Source organism: Pelmatolapia mariae, linkage group LG9, assembly GCF_036321145.2.
Source record: "Pelmatolapia mariae isolate MD_Pm_ZW linkage group LG9, Pm_UMD_F_2, whole genome shotgun sequence".
NCBI lineage: Eukaryota > Metazoa > Chordata > Actinopteri > Cichliformes > Cichlidae > Pelmatolapia > Pelmatolapia mariae.
The window spans coordinates 20510021-20537060 of NC_086235.1; the positions used below are offsets into that span (position 1 = coordinate 20510021).

Genomic DNA, 27040 nt, shown 5'->3' on the forward strand with positions numbered 1-27040 from the left:
TTCCCACTGTCACCAAAGTGCTTGCATTTTTGTTTGTGTTTTACTTGAGTTTTGTACTTTCTCCTGATGTGTCTCTACACCTTGCAGCAGCACATGGCCCAGTCACAGCTCAATAGTGCCTCATTTTTTTGTCTCAGCTCTTAACACATTTCATTTAGAGTGAATGACTTCATATTGATCTTGTTTTTTGAAAGGCACACAGAGCCATTCCTGATTTAAAATGACATACAGCATGATGCAAAACAGTAATTAAACTTGGAAAATAAGCATGCTGGCTGGATAGAATGAGTAATGAAACTAATGTGACTTCTCTCAGTATCTTACAATAGGGAAAATACTGGAAACTCCCCAAAGAGGACATCCAGCGTAGGCTATGTAGAAATTGTCACTTAGGCAAGTGGGTTTTTTTTTTGGTTTTTTTTTTTAAAGCTTTGCCTAGAGTGCCTAAATGTTTATTGGAGTATACAAGTTCTTGAAAAATCAGGCCTCGTTATGTCTTAGAGACCTCACAGTGCACTCTGCTCTCAGACTGCAGATTCCTTGGTTTTTCCAAAAGCAGAGAGCGAGGCAAAGACTTCAGTTACTCTCAGGATTTCTTTTTTGGAACCAGCTCCATGTTTGGATTCAGGACAGACACCCACTCTGTTTTTAATATTAGATTTAAAACTGTCTTTTTTGATAAAGCTTGTAGTTAGGGCTGGATCAGGTGACCCTGAGCCATCACTTAGTTATGCTACTATTGGCTTAGGCTGCCAAGGGACTTCCCATGATATAATGAGGACTTCTTTCCATCCATTTCCTTCCTTGCTTCCTCTCTTCCGTAGTTTGAATTTTGTCCTGCTCTCCTGTGCTCTCCTTTTTTCTCTCCTTTTCCCTCACCCCCCCTAGCTAGTTGCAGCAGATGGCTGCCCCTCCCTGAGCCCACTTCTGCTGGAGGTTTCTTCCTGTTAAAAGGGAGTTTTTCCTTCCTGCTGTCACGTAATCCATACTCATAGAAGATTGTTGGAATTTTGTCTAATAATGTAGACTCTCTACCTTAGAGTGGCGACTGTTGTTGTGATTGGCGCAGTATAAATAAAATTGGATTCAAATGAGCTGAATTTGCTGGCCTGCTTTGGTTTTTACTTCTTATAATCTGACTTTAATTCTATTGCCACCTGCTAATGTGTCGTATGGCGAAACACAACATCAGAGTTGGCTGTTTATACTGATTTCAAATAACCCGAATAAAAGCTTGAATTTCACAACTATAAAACTGTGCCATGGCTAGCGGGGGCACGCTGATCCTTCATCTGTCCCAGCATAGAGGCTTTTTTGTTTGCTCTAACTACTAAAAACCCCAAAGGGTGAATTTGTGTGTGTATGTTTGGATTGTCAGCATTCAGTCCACTGGTGTTTTTGTGCTGAGGCCAAAACTCTTGACGTAAAAACTCCTGTTGGTGAACTTGAGTTGTGTGCGTCGTTAGCTCACATATCTGCGCAGCGCATTCTCCCTGGGAAGCCAGTACAATGCATCACAGGGCCTGGGAATGCCAGAGTTTAATTGGAGCAACCAGCCCCTGCCTAATTAGGTGGAATTTCCTGGCAGAGTAAGAGCGATGAGGCAAAGAGGGGGGTATATACTATGCAGACCCCATAACCCTCTGCAGCTTCTTTGCCCCCCTTAAGCCTCTGCTTTCATTACAAGAAATCAGTGAATCCAGCCACTCCAGGGGATCTCGCTGCAAAGGAGCAAATGCCCACTTAAGCTGTTGTACACAGTTATATGTTGAAATAGATAATAAGAACAATTTTTCATCATGTACACAGGGACACTAGAGCCAAGGCCACTCATAAATATTCTTTACATACAATGGGGGAAAAAAACCTGTCATTTTTACCTCAGCATTTGAAATGTTGACAAGTTTTCCTCATTATGCTGATGAGTCCTCCAGAAGCTCAATATTTACTGATGCATGGGTAGGATTTTCAGAATAACAAACAGTATGGAAAACTGCTTGATTAATTTATCACTCCTGAGCAGTGGATTAAAGCTTGAACTTTCAGCATCCTCTGTGTAATTTATTCTAAGGAGTACTTAGAAAGTACGACAGTTGCATCCGTTTGCTCACAAAATGTCAAGACAAACTTTGTCATTGGACAGCAAGTTAAAAACTACCTCTCTGACCTTTCCCTCTGTTACTCCTCAAACTGCTGTTTCCTTATCCTCGACATATGGCTGCCCAATGGGCCGTTGTTTACCCCCCATTTTTCACTCTGACAGCCTCACTTTGCACCAGCCGCTGAAGCCCAACTCTCACTGGCTCTAGTATCCCATTCTTGGGGAAATGCAGGGTGGCTCTTGGTTCCTCTGTCAGAGTGGTTTATGCATGGTGCGACACGGCTTCCAGCTGTACCGTCCTCATCCGAGACTAGCGCAGGCTGTCAGACACAGTTATGTAACAGAAAGTTTCAGAATGGATGAAACATGGCCGGGCTTGGCCTCTAACAATTCACTTTCTGAAGAGTACCAGGAGTCTGAAATTGGACTTTAACTTGGCCCACAAGTCTTGTTTGACTTGTCTGAACTGTGTGTGCTAAAAAGGCGTGTGTATGTTTAGTTTTGTGTGCGCATGTGTAAGTGTTTGCATGTGCTGGAAGCGGTGGAGTGGTGTAAGTCACGGTGGTTCTGGACTTTCCCGGCCCTGCAGCTCAGCCCCCGCGTGTCCCCGGGGAGGGCCCTGTGTTCATGGGAAAGTCACGGCTCCATTTCAAACAGCGTTCTCGGGGTCTGGCAAAGTGCGGCTGTGTGGGTAACACTGAGAAAAGCAACCCCATACTGACATGGAGCACCCCAAGGCCAAACACCAGCCAGTGCTTGAAAAGAGGCCACGTCTCGCTGACACTGGGGAATTATTATCCCTCCTTTTGGGCATTGTGTTTAAATAGACCAAGCAATTATTTCTCTACATATTCTTTGCCTACGTTTTTTTTTTTCACAGTTAAAGGAAATAGTAAAATTAAAAATACCAAGAATTTTATTTTCCAGATCCCTCTATTGATATCTTCTGCTTTTGTGCCCGTCCAGGGATAAGGACTATCATTTACGGACCTACAAATCAGTGGTCATGGCTAACAAGCTCATAGATTGGCTTATAGCACAGGTAAGCTTTTTCGCTGCTTCACAAATGTTATTTAATAAGAATACAAGTTGCTGAAGTTTTCTATTTTGCTTGTGCAAAGAATTTGATGAAGTTAGATTATTATTCTGAACACCATTTTTTTTTCTTTAAATTCAGATACTTTCATATAGTTTCTTGTGTGTTTTTAAGAAGTCACCTTTCCATTAGTTTCTGGCCATGTTGAAAACAGATGCCCCACCTCTTCCTCTTTAAAGCATAGAAGTTTAAAAAAAAAAAATTCTGGGAGTGTCTGCTGTTATTACACGTCAGTCACTTCAGATGTGCAGCAGAAAAAAAGAAACCATCAGACTTGAAGCTCTCAAAGGAGCCGAGAGGAAACGAAAAAAGAAAAGCAGAATTGATTGGATAGCAAAGCTTTATTGACTATGACAGGAAGTTCTGAGGTTGACAGATTGATAGTCCTGTTCGGGACGACAACAAAGGGATGAAACATATATGGCAACCAGGAACCACAGAACTGCTGGCAGACATTACATGCTTGTGTCTGCGTAGACGTGCATGTGTGTGATTGCGGTAGTCCATATGCATGTGTTTGAGTCGGTGCAGTGGAGTGGCTCTCACTTCTTGAGTGGGACTTCAATAGCTGTCACACTATACTGTCTAGACATGATTTTGGCTCTGTTTAAGATCGAGTGTGCAGTGGCTCTGCTGGCCTTGAGGGCTTTTGGACGCAAGAACAAAGGAGGGGTGTGAATGTGACATTTTGACTGCACTCTAAACACACAATGTCCTTTGTTCTGTTTTCTCTCATCCTCCTTTACTTCTTTTTTTGTCTTCTGACTTATTCACTATACCCACTCTTCACGCTTACATCTGTCTTATTTCTCCCGTGTGTCCACTCTTCTGGTGCAGGGGGACTGCAGAACGAGGGAGGAAGCAGTGATCTTGGGGGTGGAGCTCTGCAACAATGGCTTCATGCATCACGGTACGTCACTTTCCACTCCTGAGGATTTCAGCAGAGCAAAAGAAAAGGGGGAAAAAAATCCTGCAGAACTTTGGAATCCTATCCATCACTGAGTAAATGAGAGATGAATGCTTTGCTGAAACCACGCAGAGGGCGCCTGGCATTTAGCGTCCTGTTTTAGAACACAACCACACTTGTTCTTTTTCCATTTCTACTTAATATCCCTCTGACATGCTACAGGAACAGAACTATTTTCCAAACCAGTGAATATAAGTGCGTGTGTGATGCTTGCATACCATCATTAATTCCATGTATGCATGTTCCCATATACAGTATGCACTGTATAGGTCTTAAGTAACTAAGTGCTATGGGTAAATACATGAAAACTGTTTATCTGTAAGTGCAAAACAGACAGTGGCCATGGTTACAGTTTGCTTATGAGAGTCGGATTTGTTTTTAACTGCGCACCTCCCCTGTGCCAAAGTCCACATCATGCACACTACAGTATGAATCACAGCATGTCACCTCGTACCGCCATGATGCAACTGCTTCAAACTACCCACAGTTCAAGCCTCACACTACAAATTACCAGCACATCTCCAGAACATAACAACCCCAGCCATCAAACTTCCTGTCACTTCCACTGCCTACAGGGTAATTTCATAATTTCATTTCGTGCCTGTAAGTTATTTGCCCTCACGATGTAGCTATATCTGATCTTGAGAGGAATGAAGTGAGGAAATGTTAGATGGAAGCTCTGTTCTTTCCCCTCAGGGCTATTTTTTGGTTTAAAATTGAAAGTCATAGTGGATATGTTATGTTGCTCCTGAGACCGGGTTTGTTCAAAAGATTTTTTTTTCCTTTTGCCATAAAAGTGGGGTCTCATTGTTTCCCAAAGTGTCTATTTATGCATTTGGCGTGCAAATACTACTGCGGTCACACTTAAATGGGTTTAAACTTCTTAGCGTAATGCAAAAAGAGTTTTTTGCTAAATTTAACATGTCCTGCTTCTGCACAGCACCACACAGTGAGGTTACTCCCTCAGAAGTTGTCTTGGGTTCAACATTTTAAATCCACCTTTCAAGTAACAATTTTGTCCGACACTCCGATAACAAGCTTTAAAATCAATTCTAAAATTCTCAGTTTTCACATTTAGCTATCAAAGTGTAACTTTTAAACTGTACTTGGCATTTGTAGCTAAATGTGGGGACTGTTGAACTTTCCAGTCACACTTTTCATATGTGACTTTGTTGTCACCTCCCTCAGTGCTGGAGAAGAGTGAATTCAAGGACGAGCCCCTACTGTTCCGCTTCTTCGCTGATGAGGAGATGGAGGGTTCCAACACAAAGTACAAACCTATGAAGCATGACCTGAAAATACTTGAAAATGTCATCTCCAAGTCTCTCCTGGTGAGTGCTCCTTGGTGGATTATTGATCGATTATCGCTCACTCTGACTGATATGCTGTGGCTCGCTGGGATTTATTCACAACTTGGAGCAAAGTGGAAACGCTGTAAATCATTATGCAGCACACAGCTGTGAGAAGTAAAAGTAATAACGCTGCAAAAGTCCATTTTTTACCTTGGTAAGCAAGGAGAGCTTTTTTTTTTTTCTTTTTTTTTTTGCAGCGAGTGAGCAGACAGAAATGTGTGTGCTATCTGTCTTTAACAGTATCTTCTTCTGGTGTGTCTGTGTTTGTGCTCGGTCTGCTCACTTGGGATTTTGCTGATGCGAGACATGTTGTTTTCCAGATAAGGCCCAGTGATGGAGGCTATGGCTTTACCCTGGAAGAGAGGAACCGCGTCCCCATAATCAAATTTGTTGAGAAGGGCTCCCCAGCTGAGGTGACACAGTCTCACACACAGAGATGCACAAAAGCGCAATCGTGAAGTTTCTTCTGTACTTCTTTGAAGCCTTTTTGCATGCTCTAGAACGTGTTAGTAATGTTTATTCAAAAAAAAAAAAAAAATGCATGCCAGGCATAAAGCTCTCCTCGAGTTGCTCCTCATTTAGCAGATCATAGGTTATAGAGAATAGGAAGGAGCACTGCTAATGTGATTGCTTTGATTTTATTTTCAAAGATGAAAGTAAAGGCAGAGCTGTGTTGCAGATGTGCCAGCCAGTAGAAGTCTTTTGTTATTAAAATGTGATTCAGTCATTAGTCACGAAAAAATATAACCTCGTGACTCTTTGCCCTTCCTCTAAACCTGCTTTATTGTGATGTGGCACTAATGCTACCTTTAGTACTTTCATACAAATATGGGGCAGTTTTTTTTAGCTTTGATCTGCTATTTGAAAATGAGAGAAGAGGGTTCGAAGGCAAATGTGATCAGTTTGAGCGCATGATCTATAATTCCCTCCAGTCCTAAAGTAGCACTGAAGGAGCCTTGAACGTCTGGCTTGCATTGAGAATAGCTTTTTGTGTGATGTCTTAAAAAAATTAAATCCTCAACAGGATCCAGCTGTGTGCTGACAGACAAAAGTTACCCAGTGTTGTCTACTAATGCTGGGAGTGTGCGTGCTTTTCATTGTGATTTAAACAGTCCATTGTGATTCTGCGTCACATTAAGACAGAATGTGTGACTTAATCCTTTTCTATAATTTATTATTTATTTCTCTTGTTCTTCATATTCTCTTTCAAGATGGCTGGCCTGGAAGTGGGGAAGAAGTTGTTTGCTATAAATGGAGACCTGGTGTTCCTCAGGCCTTTCTCTGAAGTTGAAGCTCTCCTCAAGCAATGTTTTAACAGCAAAGGACCCCTCCGAGTGCTGGTCAGCACCAAGCCTAGAGAGTAAGTCTCAGATCTTTGCATGCACACGCAATGTCAATTTCATCTTATTGTGTGCATGTCCCAGCTCGGTAATTTACTCTTTCCTTTCATTTCCAGGACAATAAAGATTCCAGACTCGGCCGATGGCTTGGGATTCCAGATCCGTGGATTTGGTCCTTCTGTGGTCCATGCTGTTGGGAGAGGTAAGAGATTGCAGTTTCCACCACTTGAGCTGTCTGGCCTCATCAGCAAAAGTCTTTCCATCACCTCTTTGTTATTGTGGCACAGCTGGCGAGCAGCTGCTACACCAGCCTTTGGGGGTGTGCGTGACTTGGCTGCGGTGTGACGTGATCGCAATGATTTCCATGCACCTACTCGCATTTTTCTTAGCAGTTCGATTAATCTGTTTGATAGGAAAGCACTCTGCATTTTTTGCACTAAATTCATCAGGCCTCTTACCTAATGCAGCATATTTAGTCGCACTGCTATCAGGGCTGGCATGAGGTAGGGTCCAATCAAAAAACAATTCGTCTCCATCTCAAGGGAATTGAATCTTTTATTTTTCCCCACCTTAAGCAATCTAAGTCAGATTGCAGAGTATGTGCTTTCGTGTCAGCGTGCATGTGTGCGCCTGCATGTGTTGACTTGATGATGTGGTTGCTTGGGAACCTGGTGTGTGTTTAAGTGGATGCTGCGATCCCCGGGGACAAAGCTCAATATATATATAGGAGGTGTCTAATCCTTTGGATTGTCATAATAGCTTCTGTTCCGTGGTGTCTGAGGTCAACAGGAGCTGGTAATACCAATTAGAGATGAAGAAACCGAGGCACAGAAAAAGAGCAGTTGCACAAAAATCTCTGTTGTGAAATTAATTTCACACAGCAGTTCAGCGTATTGGCACTGTTGCTTGACACAGGTGTTGCACATTTTTGTAAAATAAGTGTTTATGCGAACCAGGCATCTATATTTTTACAGCTGTGGTCAGAAGTTTACATGCACGAATGCCATGGTTTGTTTGGGGGTTTGATGATTTCTTTAAACTTTTATGTCTGCAGTATACATCACTGCTGTGATGTGCAATCAATTTTTGTTTTACAAGTTTGAATTTATTTTGGATTTTCTCTAATCTAATTTGTTTAAAGGGTTAAAGGTTAGGCTTTCAAACCTAAGAACATAATGTCAGCTGTCAAGTATGGTGGTGGTAGCGCCATGCTGTGGAGCTGTTTTACTCTCAGTGGTACTGCTAGGTTGCAAAAAGTGGATGGTAGGAGGATTGCATCTAAATTCTTCAGCTTCACCTCAAATCAGATAGCTAGACGGTTGAAACCTGGACAGAGGTGAGTGTTCCAGGACGATGATCCCAAACACATATCAAAACTGGTTTTAGAACAGATAAAGCATGCTAACATTATGCTTCAGGAATGATCTTCCCAAAGTCCCAAACTGTAAAGTATGCGGGAAGCTCGCTCCATGTCAGGAGGGCAACTAATTTAAATTAAGTCTACCGATTCTGTTAAGAAGAGTGGTCAAATATCAGGCCAGAGTTATGTCACGATGAGAACAGATGACAAGAAGCTTGTTGATTGTCCCTTCTCATCATAGTTGGTGAGGGTTCATGTGAATATTTGAGCCCGTATGTATAATTTTGACCCCGTGGGGATTAGAGAAAATCCAAAATAAATTCAAACGTCTTGTATTTTTAAAGTCAGTAAAGATGTATGCTGTACAATTATTCCACAGTGGAGAAAGAACAGTTTAAAGAAATCAATAAAACGACAGAATTATCATTATATTCATGTCCGTGACGACGTCACGTAATTTTTGACCACAGTTGCAGAAAATCAGAAGTCTAGATGGATGTGTGTTATTGTGTTGGTTGTTTTTTCCTTATTATATAGACATTGTTCACCCTAAAATGTCTTAAACACGTAGAAAGGTCTTGAATGTAGTGTAAGTAGAAGGCACTAGCCTTATAGAGTGCCATACCACAACTCCACGTGGCCAGAAAGCCATCTTTCAGCTAGTTAACTAGCTGAATCCTCCTTGAGTTGTCTAAAAATTATTTGGTGGTATAGCCAAAATGCTGACTACTGAGGATTCAACTGAAGTTTCAACTTTTGACCATTATGAGTACACCATCTGGGTACTTGAGCTGCCCTTCATTTAGTTGTGCTTATCAGTGTAAACACACTTATGCACTCTAAATAGTGTAATAGTACTAAAGTATGCTGTTGTAAACGCAATTAACATAGCAAGCAATAAACCTGCTAAACACTAGTATGTTAATATTGTTGGGGTGACCTTTCTAAAGGAGCAACTCACCTGAGACTGGGTGCTTAGAGAGTTATTGATCATTATATTTTATTGTTCATTAGCAATACATGCTTATCCTTTTAGAGAATCCCAAGGCCTGTGGGGGGATTGGGCAAAAAGGCCACTTAGAAGATGTTGAAGCCCTTGTAGAAAGCATGAAGAAAATATAAAAATGTTTTGAACAATACGCATTCATACTGGACTTTGCTAAGTGTGTTTTTAATGTAATATGTTGACTCTTCTCTTCTACTCTATTAATAACTAGAATATCCTTGTCTATTGTTGATATATTATAAGTTCAGTTGAAGTGGAAAGGAAAGTACACTGGATATGTCCATCCTTGCAATCTTCGGCCAAGTGATTACAGATTCCTTACATTGCAGCGTGAGGTTTTCATGATGTATTTTTAAGGAGCTGAGAAAACAAATGGGAGGAATATTTAGTCTGCCATACACTTCCTTCTGATAGCTGTAAACCTTGAAGTTCTCCTATGGTCTGAATCACATCCCTCAGAGGCCTTCGTCTACCCCAGATAAACAACTTCCCTCCTCCCTGCACCACACTCTCCCTCTCACACTCCTCCTGATCTGCCAAAAACAGGAAACAGTCTTGTAAATACAAAGCAAAAAAAAAAAGAAAAGAAAAAAAAGAATGTTGTTCAATCTAATTTTGCATACAGGATGTGGAAAAAGTGACAATTATTTTTTTTTTTTTAGGATGTGCTCATGTTTTTTTTCATCCGGTTTCAGCATGCACCTGCAAGATAACGTGCGGTAGCTCTTACTCTTGTCACCCCTCCTTCCCCTTGCATCTGTCTGTCTCACGCCAGGCACAGTGGCAGCAACTGCCGGTCTCCACCCAGGCCAGTGCATTATAAAGGTGAACGGTATCAATGTGAGCAAGGAGAGCCATGCCAGCGTCATCGCTCATGTCACAGCGTGCAGGAAGTATCGGCGACCCACGCAGGTGAGACGGGAGGAAGAAAGAAAAAGCAAAAAGGGATAAACTGCAGAGTAAATCTAACCAGACACAAGGATTTGTCAAGGGGGGTGGGAGTGGGATATCATCCAGCGGTAATGAAAAAGTATTTAATTTTTATTATGTGTCACTGTGAAGCAGAGAAAAAAATGAATAAATGATTGTCTTGCTGGAAAAATGGAATTCATTTCTGCAAATATGTTAGTAGAAATGCAAAAGAGCAGAAAATAAGGGAAACTATTTACCCTGGTTCTCTCTGCCTTTCCTTCATTTGGGTCATTACGCAAAAATAATAGTAGTCTTGGCTTCTTTAGCGCTGACCCCTGGCTCACAGCGGTGGGCTTGTTGTGGGAGACTGGCAGGCTGCAGATAGAGGTGGGAAAGGATCCCGAGGCTGGCTGGGGGTCAGAGTGGGTGAGAACCTTGGAGTAAGACTGATTGAAGATGGAAGGAAAGAGGGGGATAGTGCCGGGGTAGGCTAGACAGCAGACAAGTGTAGGAGGAGAGCTCGGTCCACCTGTTGAAGGTGGGAAACGGTGAAAAATAGAAACCCCAGGGTGTGTGTATGGTGTGAGTTAGTGTAGTGTGTCATTATAATTGAGCCTCGTGTGGACCTCAGGCTTAATGATGCACTAGAGTGTTCCAAAACTCCTGGAGATCTGGTTTCCATCAAGTGTGGACCCGGAGGAACCACCCTCTCCTTCTCGCTCTTTGCGTCTTTGTGTGTGTTTGTATATGCGTGCCTGCGTGTGCGGTTGTACACTAGAAAACCACAGACCAATGGGACGGAGCAGCATGTAGCCTTGGCAGAAAACCCTCTGTGGGCTTGGGTGTAGAGAAAGGACACACACACTCAAATACACACAGGGCATGCTAGAGTGGGTTGATGAGTTTGGCATGGGTTTGCTTTTGCGGTCTCACCGAGAGCCATGTTTCCATATGTTTGTGAAGACTTTTCACTGTATGCTCTGCCAACCCAACTGTGACACTGCACACCATATCTAGGCAGAATCAGCTAAACGGGCTGCAACAAACCTCCAGCCTCAGCTTGTGTACACATGAACACAATCAACAGAGTAATAGAAATGCCACCTGTTAAACACCAGGGTTGGAGGGATAAGAGTGATGCTGCAGTAGATTGATTCATGTGGACAGTTGTGTACATATGGGCCTATAATTTCTCCAGTTAAATTAATTGTAAATTAAAAGACACAGACTACAGTTAGTCAATTTAAAGTGTAAATTGGGGGGAAATTTTCATTTTAGCATCTTCTTCACTAATATGATACAAAAATAATGTTATTAAAAGTTCAAATGAAATCCATCTTTAATTTTTTTTTTTTCTTAAATGTATTTAGCAAGATACTATCAAGTGGGTCTACAACAGCAGTGAGAACGCCCAGGAGGACAACCAGAAAACTAACCAGAAACCCATCCCTGAGAAGAATGGAGATGGCTTTGAGTGTAAAGTCGAAGGTGACGACACACATGCTCATTCACAAGCTACATGGGAATATCTCATTTTGGCAAAGTGCTTCTTTTCTTTTTTCCTTTTCTCAAAGTGTCTGTGGATGTAATGCAGGGTTGTTCACAGGAACACAATCCCATTACCTCCTTCAGTTAACAAGTAAAACATAGCTCCAAACATGCTCATCTGGAATGTGTTAGTGTGAGAACAGCTGCCCCCTCTGGCTCATCAAGTGTTAATTTCCCCCTGCAATTTATGCATCCCAATGAGAGAGTAAAACAGGAAAGCTATTCCCTTCATAGCAAACAGCTCTGTCAGGATTTATAACTACATTAGGTCACTGCTTTACTGTAGGGCTGGTTAACTTGGTGCTCTTGGAATTGCTCTGGGATTTTTTTTTTTTTTTTTGAAGGGAAATGGAAGAAAGCCACGAGCAGAAGGTCTTTCTCTGAAACTATCTGCAGATTTGGTGAACAGAGGCCTCCCACAGTTCTAAGTGTGTTGATGAAAACACTGGAAAAAACTGCATCAGTGCATTGCAGAACATTATCGCGTGTCATTATAATAGTTTCGGGCATAAATACTGCCTTGTTGCTTCGCCAGTTAACATAAATATTTTATACTATATGTTTTTTTTATGTCTTATGTTTTTGTGTATTTCTCCAACCTCAGAGGTAATGGATAAAATCAACACTATAGCTATCATTGATGGAAAAACAGACCATGTAAGTCTGACAGTAGACAATGTCCACCTGGAGTACGGAGTGGTGTACGAGTATGACAGCACAGCTGGCACCAAGTGCCATGTACTGGAGAAGATGGTTGAACCCAAGGGATTCTTCAGCCTCACTGCTAAGGTAAAAATGCAATTACATGAATACATTACATTTCCTTTCTCATTCAGGGTGTGTGATTTACTTATTTATCTTAATGCAAAAATAATTAGTAGGCTAGTTGGTAGCTTTTATACTAGATATTTGTCCAATATCAAATTTTCCAGCCTTACATTATTAGCATTTTCTCTCATGTATTGTATTTGTTTAACTGAATATGACTCATAAAGCTACTTTCAGGTGCTTCCTTATTTACAAGGAGTTGTCATAGCACATAGCCCTGCATGTCTGATTTAGCCTTACTTAAATCCATTTCCTGATGCAACCCCAGAGAGATTTTTCTCCCCTCTGGAGACTGAACTGAAGATCTTTTGCTTGTTAGGTGAATGTGTTAACCACTACACTATGGATTCATTAATTACAGGCCTCATGTGATTCACTATTACTAAGGCAGGAGGCAAAGTTTGGTGTTTAGGGCTCTGCAAAAATGCAGAAAAGCCCCCATGAGGTGTGTATTCTCCACCTGACAGGAACCCAGTAGTTGAAGTTCTCTGTGTTAGCAAATCCACATCTAGCAGAATGTCCTATTCAGCTAGTAAAAATCCCCCTGAGCATAATTTATCAAGCAAAGATATTGCGTTAAGCTGTGACTTTCATCCTGGATGGTTGTGGACAAAAAGAGGGACGACAGTGAAAGAGAGGGAGACATTTTATTACCTTTTAGATGATGGATAGTGGTGCTTATTACCAAAGAGCAGCTCCTTGCTTGGTAAGGGATAGCAGCAGACAAGATGTGAACAGACTTTACATCTTGTCTGTGTTTTAGCCGGCTCTTGAGCAGGAGACTACTAACACACGACACTTTTCTCCTCAAATTTGACAAGATACACAAATTCCACCATAAATTCCAGTGTAATGTTTTTGTTGTCACTAAATCCAACAGCTTTCCTGCTGTGCAGATTGGAGTGGAGCTTGAAGCTAGTGAAAAGAGACAGCTTTATTTTAGTCGTGTTAGTTCTCAGCTGGGCTAAGTGCATGCTTTTTACATCCCAGCAGTGATGTTCACAGAATGATCATTATTGATTTAAGATACACAGAGGATGGAAGATTCACTCAGACACAGATGCACACTTGCTGATGTGGGAAATGAAACACAGTTTGAAGCGTATTTCTGCCAAATTTCATGATGAACAACATCTGTCTTGTTTATGGTAAATTAGACAAGATCAAATTTGGGTACATGTTTTTAAGTTGATCTAGATTTACTGTTCTTGTCCTCTAAAGTCTGTGAAAGCTCTCTTCTAAACACGGCCGATGACATGCACAAAACAACACTTGCCATAACTTCTCTCACTATATGCAATATCTCTTTTCTCCCACGTAAAATTTTAGTGTTATTATAAACATCTGCTCTCGCATTCCACGCCGTCCTCTGAGATCTGTGTGATGTTGAATTTTAATGTTGGTTACGCTGTCGGGGTGCATGGGTTGTCTTGTGCTTCAGTCTCTTCCTGCTGTTACATTTCCTCCCTCGCTTTCCTCCCTCCTCCACTGGGCATCTCATTAAGAAGGCTCAGAGTTTTGTGTGTCTTATTGTCTTCATATCTAATCTCTGATTTGCAGTCTTCATATGAACAGTATATGCATCACAATCTGAGTTTATCTCCGTGCACGTGCAAATTTTTTGATATTGGAATTAAACTCCTGATGAAATGCTGCAGAAAAATCTGCCCTCTGTCCAATTTTGAACTTGGTTTCGACTGAATAAGGAGCTTGGTCATTCATTTACATCCCATTAGTTCCTCCAAAAGGGATTTTTTAAAAAAAAGAAACATTTGCATATCATTTAATCAACCCTGACTTTGTTTACTCTTTCTGAAATCAGATCCTGGAGGTACTGGCGCGTAATGATGATGCGCTGGTGCAGATGTGTGGAAGGTTGATTTCCAGCTGTGATCTGATCCCAGAGGAGCTGCGGGTGCGCCTCAGTGCCATGCATAGTGAGAGGGCAGAGCACATTAATCGACGCATCACTAACTACAGAAAGGTAACTGTTTGGAGGGCCTTGAGCAGTCTCTTGTTGCCATGCTAAACTGTACAGCTTGGAAGTGTGAGTATGGACAGTTCTCTAAAGACCTACAACAATAGAAACAGGATGCAGCTGGTGTGGAGATACACTCTTGCAAAGATCCACAACATGGTTTTGCTCCTGAAAGAAAGACTGGGAATCCTTTCTGAAAGCTGTAAAACATAGATATAGTGTAACAGGACTTGTAGAGGGATTTTCACTACATACTGACTGGAAATGAAAAGAAACTTTAGTGTTAAGGACTTTAAGCACACTGAAAAGGTACAGACAAGGTACACATGCATCTTTTTCTCACTGTGCTGACTTTGTTTCCATTAAAGTATCAAGGTGCATCAGTCAGTAACTGGACTGGACTGTAGTACAAACAAGTTCAACCAAGAGCTCAACTATCAGAATGCTTCTTAGCGGCACATGTAATGAATGGTCGTTGACCTTCAAGACTAATTAAGCCAAAGTGTCTTGCTGACTTCCACACTTATTGCTGACTTTGTGATTGTGTCCACAATATAGCGCTTTGGTTTCAATTACAGCTGGTAAATGACAGAGCCAAAGCATTTTCAGCACTTTTCATTCACATCTGCAAGCATGTGTCTATAGGCAAAACAACGCATGCAAGTGTGCGTGAGAGAGAGAGGATCTGACTCGACATGCGATTGTGCCTTGGATTCATTACCAGTCACTTATAAATATCTCTGCATAGCCACAGCCAGTATTTTTTTGTTGTGTAAGATTCCCTCATGCAGCAGAGCATTCCTTCTCAGACCCCTAGAGAAAAAGAGCAAGAAATGTATGTAGAGAGAAAAATGAAATCTGTGTGGGACAGGAAGACGGAACAGAAAATGATTAGAAGGAGACATGAGCTTGGAATAAATTTTCCTGACTTATTCAGAGATCGCGTGGATGTGTTAAATGACTCTTCGGTCACTGAAGGTCACTTCGTTGTCCATGTGAATCATCTGTTCAGTTGAAACAACAGCTTCACACTCCAGCTTTAAGAAATAAAAGATGAGAAATGTTTGCTTAAAGTTATTTTTTTCAGGTGTACGCTATGTTAGGCTTGTGTTATCTGCCTAAGATGCTAAAACCTGATCTGATGGCTTAAAGCATCTGTTGTATATCCAAGACAGGATTCAGGCCCGGTGGGGGTGGGTTCATGCAAAGTGCAAAGAAAGAAAATACCTTCATGATTTTCTGTATCAGCTGTATTGGTGACAACGTCACTGCGTGTTGTGTTTTTACAAATAACGTGCAACTCTTAAAAAGAGGTTTCCCTGCACAACAGGGTCAGTTTGGGGTAGAATTAAAATGAATATTGGCGTTGCAATCAGTGTTAACTTTTGTCTTGTACCAGCACGGCATATGGGACACCATTGCAACATCCCCACAGAAAGACCGGCATGTTTGAATAAATTTTTTTGGGCTTTTACAATAGTTCCGACCTCTGTGAGCTTGACCGTTATGAACGCCGAGCACTCCACCAGCTGTTCAGTTTGCTTTCTACTGCGCACAGCTGTAAACATGGCAAAGCAAAAGAGGAATGATGTCAACGATGTAGCTAGGTGTAACTGAAATGGATTAACACAAGGCAGCCATCCTGACACGAGGCTTTCGTTTTGCCATTTTCTGTTTACATTCTTTTGCCGCTAACACCTTCTTACAGATGATATCATGCACGGTTAGTCGGGAAGGAATGCGTGGGCTGTCGTGTCACAAAAAAGCAAGATTTTATGACTCGGTGATCCCTAGGCTGGCACAGTGACCATCAGAAAAAATAGAAATGTAGTCTAGTCTGAACCAGACTAAAAACACAATTTTTATTTAAAATGTGTTTGATATTACTGCGCTGAAAATAAAACCACTGCTCTGGATGTCGTTAAAGCTGAACTTCCAGTCGTAATTACAACATGATGATACAAGCTGCTATGCACCGTTTTAACTCCGTTCATATCAATTTAAATGATAAATGGTGATGTTGAGGTCTGGAATTCTTCACATATGTAAGTAATGATAATCTTATGAGTCTGTCTTGGATCTTTCATTCGGTTTAAATATTTGAGTTTGAATGTTGAGAACATACAGAAATTGGTGTTTATTCTTTTCTTCTAGGACCAGATGTCACGCATAGAATGTAAAAACAAAACAGCACATTTAGCTAGATAAATACACCGTTATGTTTCACATGAGCTGCATAATTCAAATATTCTTCCTTTTGTAGCCCACCACCTACCAGTGTATCAAAAGGTGGCTTTCACTGCTGTGATTGTGTAAAATCTTAAAAGAAAATTGTTGAAACTATTATAATTTATTGCTCTTGTTCCAGTTTTCCCGGGTACTCAAGAACAGGGCATGGCCCACCTTTAAGCAGGCGAAGGCCAAGGTGTCTCCTCTCCATAGTAGTGACTTCTGCCCCACAAACTGTCACATTAATGTGATGGAGGTGTCCTATCCAAAGACCACAACCTCTTTGGGTAGTGCGTTTGGTGTGCAGCTGGACAACAGGAAGAATACGCTGGAGAAAGGAGGCCGCAGCAGTGCTGAGCAGGGTGAGCATAACAAAACCCACCTGGACAGTGGAGGAATTTTACATATTGATTGATATGTCTGTATTTATAGTTACATGTAAATAGAAATACAATACATAACTAAATGCATTGTACATAAAGCCATTAAGTTGCTCAATAATAGCTCAAAAAGGAGAAGATTGCAGTTTACACTTATGTGATCCTACACCACTTAACATAATTTAATCATTACAAATCAGTCAATATATAATCAAATAGTATACATATGTATAGCTAAATACACACACACACACACACACACACACACACACACACACACACACAACACAATATAAACTTCACCAACTATAATTATATAATTTTATAGATATATTTATAAATTATAATTCTTCTTAAAGTTATGCTTGGACATTGTCGTAATTCTGCATTTAAACTATTCCACAATTTTACACCAAATATGAATATAGAAAAACGTCTTCTTTCCTTCAGAAAACTGCTTCTTTTGATTTAGTGCACCTCTTAAATTGTAAGCCCCACCCCCCAAAATATTCATAATTGTTATTACTAACCTTACATTATAAGGTTAGTAGTCCTGTTTTTCCTCTTCAAATTTAGCAATAATATTTATGTCAAACCATCCGGTTCAAAAGTTGCTGCAAGTTCACACCAGAGCTCAAGGTATTCGTTTCATCGGAAAATAGAACACATTTTAAAAAAGTCATTTTGGATATATCATTGATAATTTTGGCCCTACCACTCAACCCTGTGGTATACCACACACAATGTTCAGCTTTTTTAATTTTTATTTGTATTCTATTGTTTTTTTTTTTTCTTCATGCTTCTATGTTCAGGTAAGCTGAACCCCATGGTAAATGTGCAGCACACCATTACAACTATGGCAGCACCATCGGGTCATAGCCTGGGGCGGACTGAGGGCCATGGCCTTCGTTTCCTGCTCAGAGAAGAAGACCTGCTCACCCTGGATGCATATCAGAAACTTCTCTATAAACTCACTGCTGCTGTCAGGGAGATGGAGACACACGGCGCCCACATTGATGAGTGAGTAGCTTTGGGTGCATACCTACTCTCAATGAAATATGTTTCATTAATGATCACAGACCTTTGAAATCAGATTGTGTCATATAGCATGCTGTAGCCAAAGTAACACGCATAATAAATGTGCAACAGCTGGGCATTAGTAAACATACAGCACCTATGAACGCAATGCATGTGACAAAGATTTGGGCGGAAATGTGTTGATTTGGATTTTTTTTCTCTATAAAACACAATTTGTGCTGGAAAAGTAGTGTGTGGCCAATCAGGATTTTGGCATGGTTGTCTCTGTTACAAGACTCATTATTTGGAGTCACATGAGGCAATGGAGAGGAAATGGGAAACACTCCTCCTGTCAAACTTAGCCACACCACCCGTGAACCCGGAAGTACTGTCTCAGGTAGGAGGGCGTGACGCTCGATTTCGTTTTCCTCAGTGACCTGCCTTTAAAGAGAAACTTTTGTCTACAGACTGCAGCTGCAGCAGTCTTTAATATTTACTGGTGGAAATCTAACTGGTTATAATGTGTGTTATGAAGAAGAGCCATTTGGGTGATTTAGTCATTAGGAGTCTTCTCAGCTAAGGCAGCAACATTCGGAGAATGACATCAAACATTGCAAGCGGAGCTGTCACCTAACTGTGGTAATAATGAGCCAGAGTCCACGGCAGGGCTCGTAATGAGTGAGTCTGGACAAATTTCATTATGCTCCTGTCGATGGCAATTAACGTAGTCGCATCCATGCACACTGAAATGGTCCAAGACGTACCCACCAAAGCGAAAGTGACCTTTAGCATCAGCTATCTGTTCAAACATGCGGATACACACGAGCACTTAAGGAGCCTGTTAAGGCTGAGCTGTAAGGTTGGGCACGAGTGATACTAATAGGATGCACTGCAAGCATCAGCAGTGTGACTGAATCTCTTTGACCTTTTGTGGGTGCTCTGAGAACTTTAGCAGATTAGTTTTCATTAACCTGTTCACAAATTGGCCAAGGGTCATTATTACTACTACTTTAACTGCTACAAATACTACAGGCACCTTTTCCTCCCTCTCTTAGCTTGTCTACGCTTGTCTGTGTCTTTTTCTTTATCTCATTTCCTATCTCTTGATGTATTTGCACCCATCAGCATGGATACTGCAGACTGACATTCTTTGCTCACTGTGACTCTTCCTTTTCTGTACTGGGTGTGGTCAGCTCTGACAGCACTACTTGAAGGATGTAATAATGAACTCGGGTGACTATTTTGTGCATTATGTTACACACAGTCCTCTTCCGTTCCCAACATCAGAGGAAGTCTACGGTACATTTGTGGCAGATTAGAAATATCCGTAAGCAATTTGGGAAAAGCAAACAACTCCACGTTATATAAGTTCTTGGCCGGCCAGCGAGGAATCCATTTTTGAGGCTGTGACCTGTGAACCTTTGTCTCCGGGGCCACCGAGAAGGCTTCGCAGCTGTGTGAGGACATTCCTGGCGACGTGTGTTATATCAGGGCCTCCTCCCTTCCTGAATCCATACCACCCGTTTTCATATCTTTTCCTTATTCTTTGCACATTATAAAAAAGTACCATGACTAGCAGTGGGTGGAGAGCTATAGGATCCACTGACTTATTTATCTCACTATGGAGTGAAGCATTATGCAAATTTCTTACTGTGGAACGGCCTGATGTGGAGCTTTTGTAATGCAGACGCACTTACAGATGCAATAAATGTGATGGAAGTCTAATAGTTTAATGTGTCAAAGTGGGTTAAAGAGCTTCCTGTTGGAGATTAAGAGATCTTTCTGATTTGGTGCAATAAGCAGTGATGTACTTTGGCCTGTTCTCATTCTCTTTTTTTCTCTTTTTTTTTCCTGTCTCTCTCTTTTGAAGCCACTTCTCTGATCCAGTCATTGTTATTCTGCTTTGCTCCCTCGCCCCAAAGGCCCCAAACTGCGTTCACTTCTTTATTAACCAATAGCCAATCACAGAGCCTGGAGGGCTTCTCCATGGCGATGGAATGTCACTCAGTTTTACAAGGGGCATTGTGGTGCCTCCTGGAGTGGACCTTAATGAGGGCATCTTTGTGGCCTAGTCAGCCTGTGAATGGGTAGAAAGGGGGTCGGGCGAGGGAGGGGGAGGAGGAGGAGGTGAGGAGAGGTGTTGAAAATCATAAAAATAGGCATCAAACTGGGATGCATTTGGCTTCCAACAGAGAGACAGGTTGTTTATTTTTGATGAATCCCCTCCCCTCTGCCTCTGAAACGTCTTGGAGGCCAATGGTGTGACACGATGGAAAATGCAAGCAGACACAAATTAAAATAAGTCTGAAATGTAAACAGACATCGCGTGCCAGTATTTTGTGTGGGGAGAGATTAAAAAAAATAAAAAATCCCTAGCCTAGAATTTATTGGAATATGGCTTTAAATGCCACCATGTGTTGCTGCAACTGTGAAAATATCCCACGTAGCCTCTTCCTGCTTCTCTGATAGCTGTCTAACAGAATACAAGCCAAGGGTAATAATAAGAGCGGAGCTGATCTCTGCAGCCGTGCTGCAGCGTGTTGACACAGCTGCACCTTGCTACATGTTTGAACCTATTAATACGATGCCGATCCCTGACATCTGAAGCTGTTGTGCGGAAGTCAAACACAAACAGACTGGGGTTTGAGTTTGGCCTGCTCACTCAGCTGTGGAAGCTTACTACATTTGCGTGAGCTAAAGTGCAGACTGTATGCACCAATGAAAACGTTTCAGTGCTGGGACATGTATAAGATCATGTGTATGATCAAAGGAGCTGCTGTTATCATGCTGCTTTGTTTCTAGATTTGGATGAACGTCATAGTTTTAAATAACCCTTCCTGCCTTTCTTCCTTTTTTTCCCCTCCTTTCCTTCCTTTCTCTCTCCATCAGCCTTCTATCCTCCATCACCCATCCTCCAGCCTCAGAGGTGAGAACCCCTGAGAGCTACATTACGGGAGAGAGTGAGGGAGAGAAGGGTGAAAGGAATGGGAAGAAAGTCTGTTTTAATATGGCAGGGGATGAGCAGGAGGACTCCGGGCACGACACAATCAGCAACAGAGACTCGTACAGGTAAAACCAAAGTCAAACATGGTCACATAGGGTGATCGAATTTCTGAGAGTCTTTATCATTTAAAAGATTTTTGAAAAACAAGTAGCAAAGTTGTAATATAAAGCAATATTTATGTATAGCTTTTCATACACTAAATGCAGATGCACGGCTTAGTTTTCCATACCTAAAGTGTATGATATCAAACCTATCCATATCAATTATTATGTGCACCTCTAAAGTATACATCATATTAAATTTTTTTCTCAAATTTCTTATCAGTGACTGTAACAGCAATCGAAACTCCATTGCCTCGTTCACCAGCATCTGCAGCAGTCACTGCAGCTCCTACGTTCACAGTGACGACATGGACTCAGGTATGCAAAATGCAACAATATAGACACTGTTATCCTCCACATAAAGCTCATCGGTATAAATCATGCATGAGTTGTATTTTCTGAGTAATATCCTCATGATTGATCACATTAAGTAACCTGTGACCATGCAGCAGTAGGGAGGAAAACCCTGTTTCAGCTCAGTGTCATAAACCGTAGCCTTTGTCAACAGTAATATTGTAAAAGGCTGTCTTGTAACAGGTAACAGTTATTAAGTGAAGCTGTATATTTGAACTAGAACTAACTAGAATGCACTGGACTTTCTGTCCACATACAGTAAACCTATGCACTGGTTTTACTACAGTACAGTTGTAATCCCCCCTCTGCAGGAGATGAGATGCCCTCGAGTGTGTGGCTGTCCCATGATAAGCAGAAGAAGCTTCACAGCTTTCTAGAGCACCTGTTTAGCCAGGTGGGTGAAATATGAGTTAATAAGTTTTTTTTACACAATTTTATTTTCCCAGGGCATTCCTCAGACTTAATGTTGGTTATTGGACAATGACACATTTTCTGTTATTTAGCCTCTAAACACCACAGTGCACGCACAGTTTAAATCCAGCAGTCAAGGTGTGATTGAAGTGGAGACAGACATTTTTATAATACATAGTCTGCCACTTCAGTGGAACCAGGATACTAGTGTTTAAGTGGCTAAGAGTAGTTCACATTAGGCTTATGGCCAGGTGAGGTCTGCCACCTTCTTATTCCATTCTGTGAATTTAGAAGATAAAAGATAAATTGATTCCCTGTTCAGGTGTCATTGCAAGTGAAAGAAGCCATCACTATGCTAAAAAACAACAGGACAAAGCAAAGACTTTAAGAGTGGACAAAATGAACAATATGGTACACTCCTAAAAAGACAGAATACCCATCTGAGCCTACAACACCAAAAGCCCTGAAAGCCCACAGAAGACAACTAAAGTGGATGGTTACGAATTTTCTTTTTTTTTTTTTTTAAAGATCCATCCAGGTGAAGAACACTCTTGAGGAGGTAGACATATCATTGTGAAGGTCTAAAATCAATTTATATTCATGAGGTTCACAACAAAGTGCAAAGCAGCGGTTACACTCTTGAGCACCACATTTTTTGTGGAGGCAATGTTACAGCATGGGCACGTATAGATGCCGATGGAATGAGGCTACTAGTGTTTTTCAACTGCTGCTGCTGAGATTCAGCCAAATGCTGCAAAACTGACTGGACAGTGCAAATAGACAATAGCACAAAGCTTACTGCAAATCAACCCAAAAGTTTCTGAAAGCAGAGAGAGGAGATATTCTTCAGTGACCAAGTCAGTCTCTTGATCTCATCCCTACAGAGCCTGCTTTTCAGTGACTAAAACAAAACCAAATGCAGGCCCCCACAAACAATCAGCAACTCAAAGCGACTGCAGTAAAGACCTAATAGAGCCTCTGAAGGGAGGAAATACAGCATTTGGTGATTCTAGGCTTCAGGCAGTCACTGCAAATGATTTTCATCCAAGTATTAAAAACAATCTTTATATTTAAAATCCTGTTAGTTAGGAACTGTGTATAAAAATAGCTGTAATTACAAAACAGTTACAGCAATTGCACTTCAATCACATCGGTGTCATTGTCCAAACACTTGTTCCCTTTTTGTTGCCTGGTTAAAATGAAAGAAACATGTTATTGTGTCGCCTAATGGTATTGTGTTATGGTTATTTCCTTGTGCGTTAACACAAATATGAGACCAAAATGCACAGTGAATGAATTTCAAACACAAAGAGATGCTCTTGTTTCATGTGTAACTTATTGTTTTTTCCAAAGGTCAAATGTTTATTGGGGCTTTTGGGTATGAAAAGCAGGAATTGTGTATTTTTGAATTGTGCTCAGGAAGGGAAAAATTGCAAGAACCTTAATGATCCTTGACCTTTCTGGAACCTTTAGAGCAAAGACCGACCAAATCGTATTACGTGTTTTATGAGGACATTTCAATCGGCAGAGGACAAGCACAAAAAAATAAGCCGTGGTTGGCTGTCTCTGCTGTGCAGTGTGTAAACAAAGCACAAACTTTGTTCACTGCGGTCTGTCAGCGTGTGTATGTGTGTTGCAGAAAGAGCAGGAAAAGCAGGTGTTGGGTATGCCTGGGCAGTTTTTTGCTTTCATCCACATCCACATGCAGTACTTTCGATCCGTACTTAGTGGGGAAACTGTATCAAGTGCATCAGCTTGACCCTTGTTCTGTCTTCAGGTGGACTCAATCTCTAGCATGCTGACAGGAGCAGTAGTGGCTCGGGCATTTGAGCAGACCAAATGCTTCACACCTGGAAGAGGATTACAAGGTAAGACAGCCCCTTGCGCCGGTGATGTCGTCACCTGCATCCTTGTTAATAGAAAAAGTTTAACCTTTTCATTAAAGCTAATTACTTCTGTGTTTTCTTCTGTGTTATATTTGCATCGTTTTGGGAGAAAGGACAAAGAAAAAGATGATGCTAGAGACTCTTGAGCACCGACGGCACCAATATGGACATAAAACAGAACAGGCACTGAAAAATGTTGCAGCCGCCCGCACATAGGGGCAGCAACTTCCTGTTGTGTAATGAGTGTGTGCACAGACTTTGGGGAAAGTGTTGTAGGTGGATTTGAGAATGTTTTAAAAAAAAAAACAACAAAAAACAGATTCCCAGCCATTTCCCCTCTGCCTCTGCACTTTTCCACTTCTTTTCACTTTCAGCCATTGTGCTGTCCTTCCCTTTATAGCGCTGAAATAGCACCACTTAGTTGGGTACTCATCTTCACTTTACGGTTATTGTAGTGCTACTTACCAGTCAATTGAAAATGTGACCCTATAAAAGCTCTTAAGCTTGTATGCTATATGATCGTTTAATTTTACTCTGTTTATTTGCTACCTGACCTCCTCCTAGCCTTGGTTTTTAACCACGTTTTCTATTGTTGTTTTATCTCTCTAACAAAAATGTAGCAAATGTTACTGAAAAAGGACAGAATTTACCCTTTATCATTCCCCACACAAATTCAAACTAGCTTACATTGCCCTTTTATCCTCTGTGGAGCGCTATTCGGATGACTCAGTCCATTTTAAGATAAGAAAAGTGGTTGACATCAGCAATTGTTTTCTTTCTGTCTTTGCAAAAATGCTATCTGTTTTATATCCCGGTGGTTTGTATTGCGCTTAGCTCTCATATGACAGAGTTTGTTTATTTTATGTTTTTTGAAAGTGACTTTTATGAAGTGTGGTGTGCAGTAAGAGGGGAAAAAAAATAGAAAATTACCCAGTGATTCTGTCATGTTGATTACTAAAGCTTGCAAACACTCCGACCTATTTGGCGCACAGCCTCCCCTCTCATCTACAGCTGTCCTCAAGTCAGTGCAAATATGCTTGAACTGAAAATAGGTCCGCTTCTCTTTGTGGGTTTGTAATTCTCTGTGTGTGTGTGTGTGTGTGTGTGTGTGTGTGTACGGGTTCGTACTATCCTGGTGGGGACCAAAATCTGACTTTTACTATCCTGGTGGGGACTTTCTGCACCGTGGGGACCAAAATCCAGGTCCCCTCGGGGTTGAAAGCAATTTTCACACTCAAAATGCGGTTTTACTGTCAGGGTTACAATTAGGTTATGGTTAGGTTTAGGGTAAGGGTTAGGGTTAGGCATTCATTTTTAATGGTTAGGGTTAGGGTAAGGGGCTAGGGAAAGCATTATGTCAATGGGATGTCCCCACGAGGATAGCAAACCAGACATGTGTGTGTGTGTGTGTGTGTGTGTGTGTGCGCACGCCTGTTTGTGTGTGGGTTTGTACGCATAAATTCCCTCAGGACGCCTTGATCAGAGCAGATCCATCACAACTCCAGTAATGTGTGTGGTTGATAGCAGAGCAAATAGGATTATCTGACAAGTAGAGCATTCCTGCGTCTCACACCCTGTCTGTTGCTCTAAGACACACAAAGCCCCTGATAACAGCCACCTTTCTCTCAGAGATCTGTTGTTTTTCAAAGTAAACTTTATTACAAGTCATTCTGTGTAGTTTTTTTTTTTTCTTTTAACAGGTGTTACATCAGATTGACATGCTTTTATACTCATTTTTCAGCACTGTCTGGGCGAGGTGATAAAAAGATTTGATGGCAGGAGTTTAAAATTGATTAATAAAAAAGAAGTGTTGCCTCTGGACATCAGTGACCTATAATTCTCTCTAGAAAGATTGAGCGAGATGGTGCGGCTTGACAAGAAAAGAGAAGAAGATGAGGTTAAGCAGACTGATCTAGGCACGATATTTTTTTTCATAAGTGCTTAATGTGTCTTGAACTGCTTTAGAGGCAGAACGGAAATTTTTTTTAATGCAGTTTTTCTCATTGACTGGTGATCTCTTTGTGCAAAGTGTGCCTCACAACTGATATAGAGTACATGCAGTCATGTAGCTGTGGTAGACCCATGCTAATTTACCGTGTATGTTTGTATTTCTGTCAGAGTTTCAGCAGGAGATGGAGCCCCGAGTGAGCTGCACCAAAAAGTTGCGTCTCCACGTCAAGCAGGATCCCTGGAACCTTCCCAGCAGCGTTCAGGCGCTCACACAAACCATAACTAAATATGTTGAAGGTCAGCGTGTACCCGAGCAGCTCCTCACATGGTTAACATGCGCACCCAGCCCCTTACACTTTATGCTTTCTCAATGCTCAAGCCATGTAGCTTGCTCACACGGTCACATCAAATATTTATCATGGATAGAACATGTCTGGCTGGAGAAGAAATGTGCTTTAAATTGACAGAGTATCCAGTAAACCTCGTCGCATTTATGAGATGTAATAATAACCTCTGTTACAGTTGTGTGGGTACAGGCAGTCCCACTAACTGCAGCACTTTCCTTAACCTTTAAACCTGAAACCATCCTGGGATTCATAAATTGGAGGAACAGAGGTGGAGCTGAACACATGCAGAGAATTAAAGAGCTGCACTCTGTGAGATTCCTTTATTTATTGATTTTTATCCAGAGAGACATTTCGTCCATATTTATTCCCAACGGGAGTGTGTGGTTTTTGTGTTCGTTGGCAGACAGATTAAATACACAGACACATACAGTAATACTGTACATGGACACACTAGCACTAAATTCCCAGATACAAACAAAGGCCAGCCACACAACACTCCTGGGAAAGGTGAGCGGGCGGTCACGCTTGAGAAAAGTCTACTTATTAATAATAAGCAGAGGCCCTGTGTATGCTACGTTTTTCCCCTCCTCTTCCCATGATAGCTTTTCAAGCAGTGCAGCCTCCTGCTAGTATACCCGGAGCTCTGAGATGACTATAAACAAATGAGGATTTATGTTGTTATCTTTGCCTCTGGTTGTTTTTATGATGTTATGTTTTTTTTATGTGCTCAGATGGAGTGAAGTTACAGAGTTGTCCTGTTTATGACTTTAAGACTTTAAATTTAAAGTATAGGTCAGTTCAGTTAAGGAGAAATGGGTCTATTTGATTTAATAAAAGGTTGTCCACTGCCTCACTGAATTTCTTTTATTTAAT

General features: G+C 41.3%; 1 protein-coding gene across 1 annotated transcript in view; it reads left to right on the forward strand.

Annotated features, from left to right (window-relative positions):
* prex2 (phosphatidylinositol-3,4,5-trisphosphate-dependent Rac exchange factor 2) overlaps positions 1 to 27040 on the forward strand; it is a 93855-nt gene that overhangs the window by 37060 nt on the left and 29755 nt on the right. Inside the window, exons 14-30 of the mRNA XM_063483722.1 lie at positions 3068 to 3143; positions 4035 to 4107; positions 5353 to 5495; positions 5837 to 5929; positions 6728 to 6876; positions 6973 to 7058; positions 9998 to 10134; positions 11505 to 11622; positions 12287 to 12471; positions 14333 to 14494; positions 16857 to 17079; positions 17910 to 18117; positions 21004 to 21183; positions 21443 to 21537; positions 21885 to 21967; positions 23762 to 23852; positions 25989 to 26117. Of these exons, the coding sequence (XP_063339792.1) occupies positions 3068 to 3143; positions 4035 to 4107; positions 5353 to 5495; positions 5837 to 5929; positions 6728 to 6876; positions 6973 to 7058; positions 9998 to 10134; positions 11505 to 11622; positions 12287 to 12471; positions 14333 to 14494; positions 16857 to 17079; positions 17910 to 18117; positions 21004 to 21183; positions 21443 to 21537; positions 21885 to 21967; positions 23762 to 23852; positions 25989 to 26117 (2231 nt within the window). The remainder of the gene's footprint in view (positions 1 to 3067; positions 3144 to 4034; positions 4108 to 5352; positions 5496 to 5836; positions 5930 to 6727; positions 6877 to 6972; positions 7059 to 9997; positions 10135 to 11504; positions 11623 to 12286; positions 12472 to 14332; positions 14495 to 16856; positions 17080 to 17909; positions 18118 to 21003; positions 21184 to 21442; positions 21538 to 21884; positions 21968 to 23761; positions 23853 to 25988; positions 26118 to 27040) is intronic.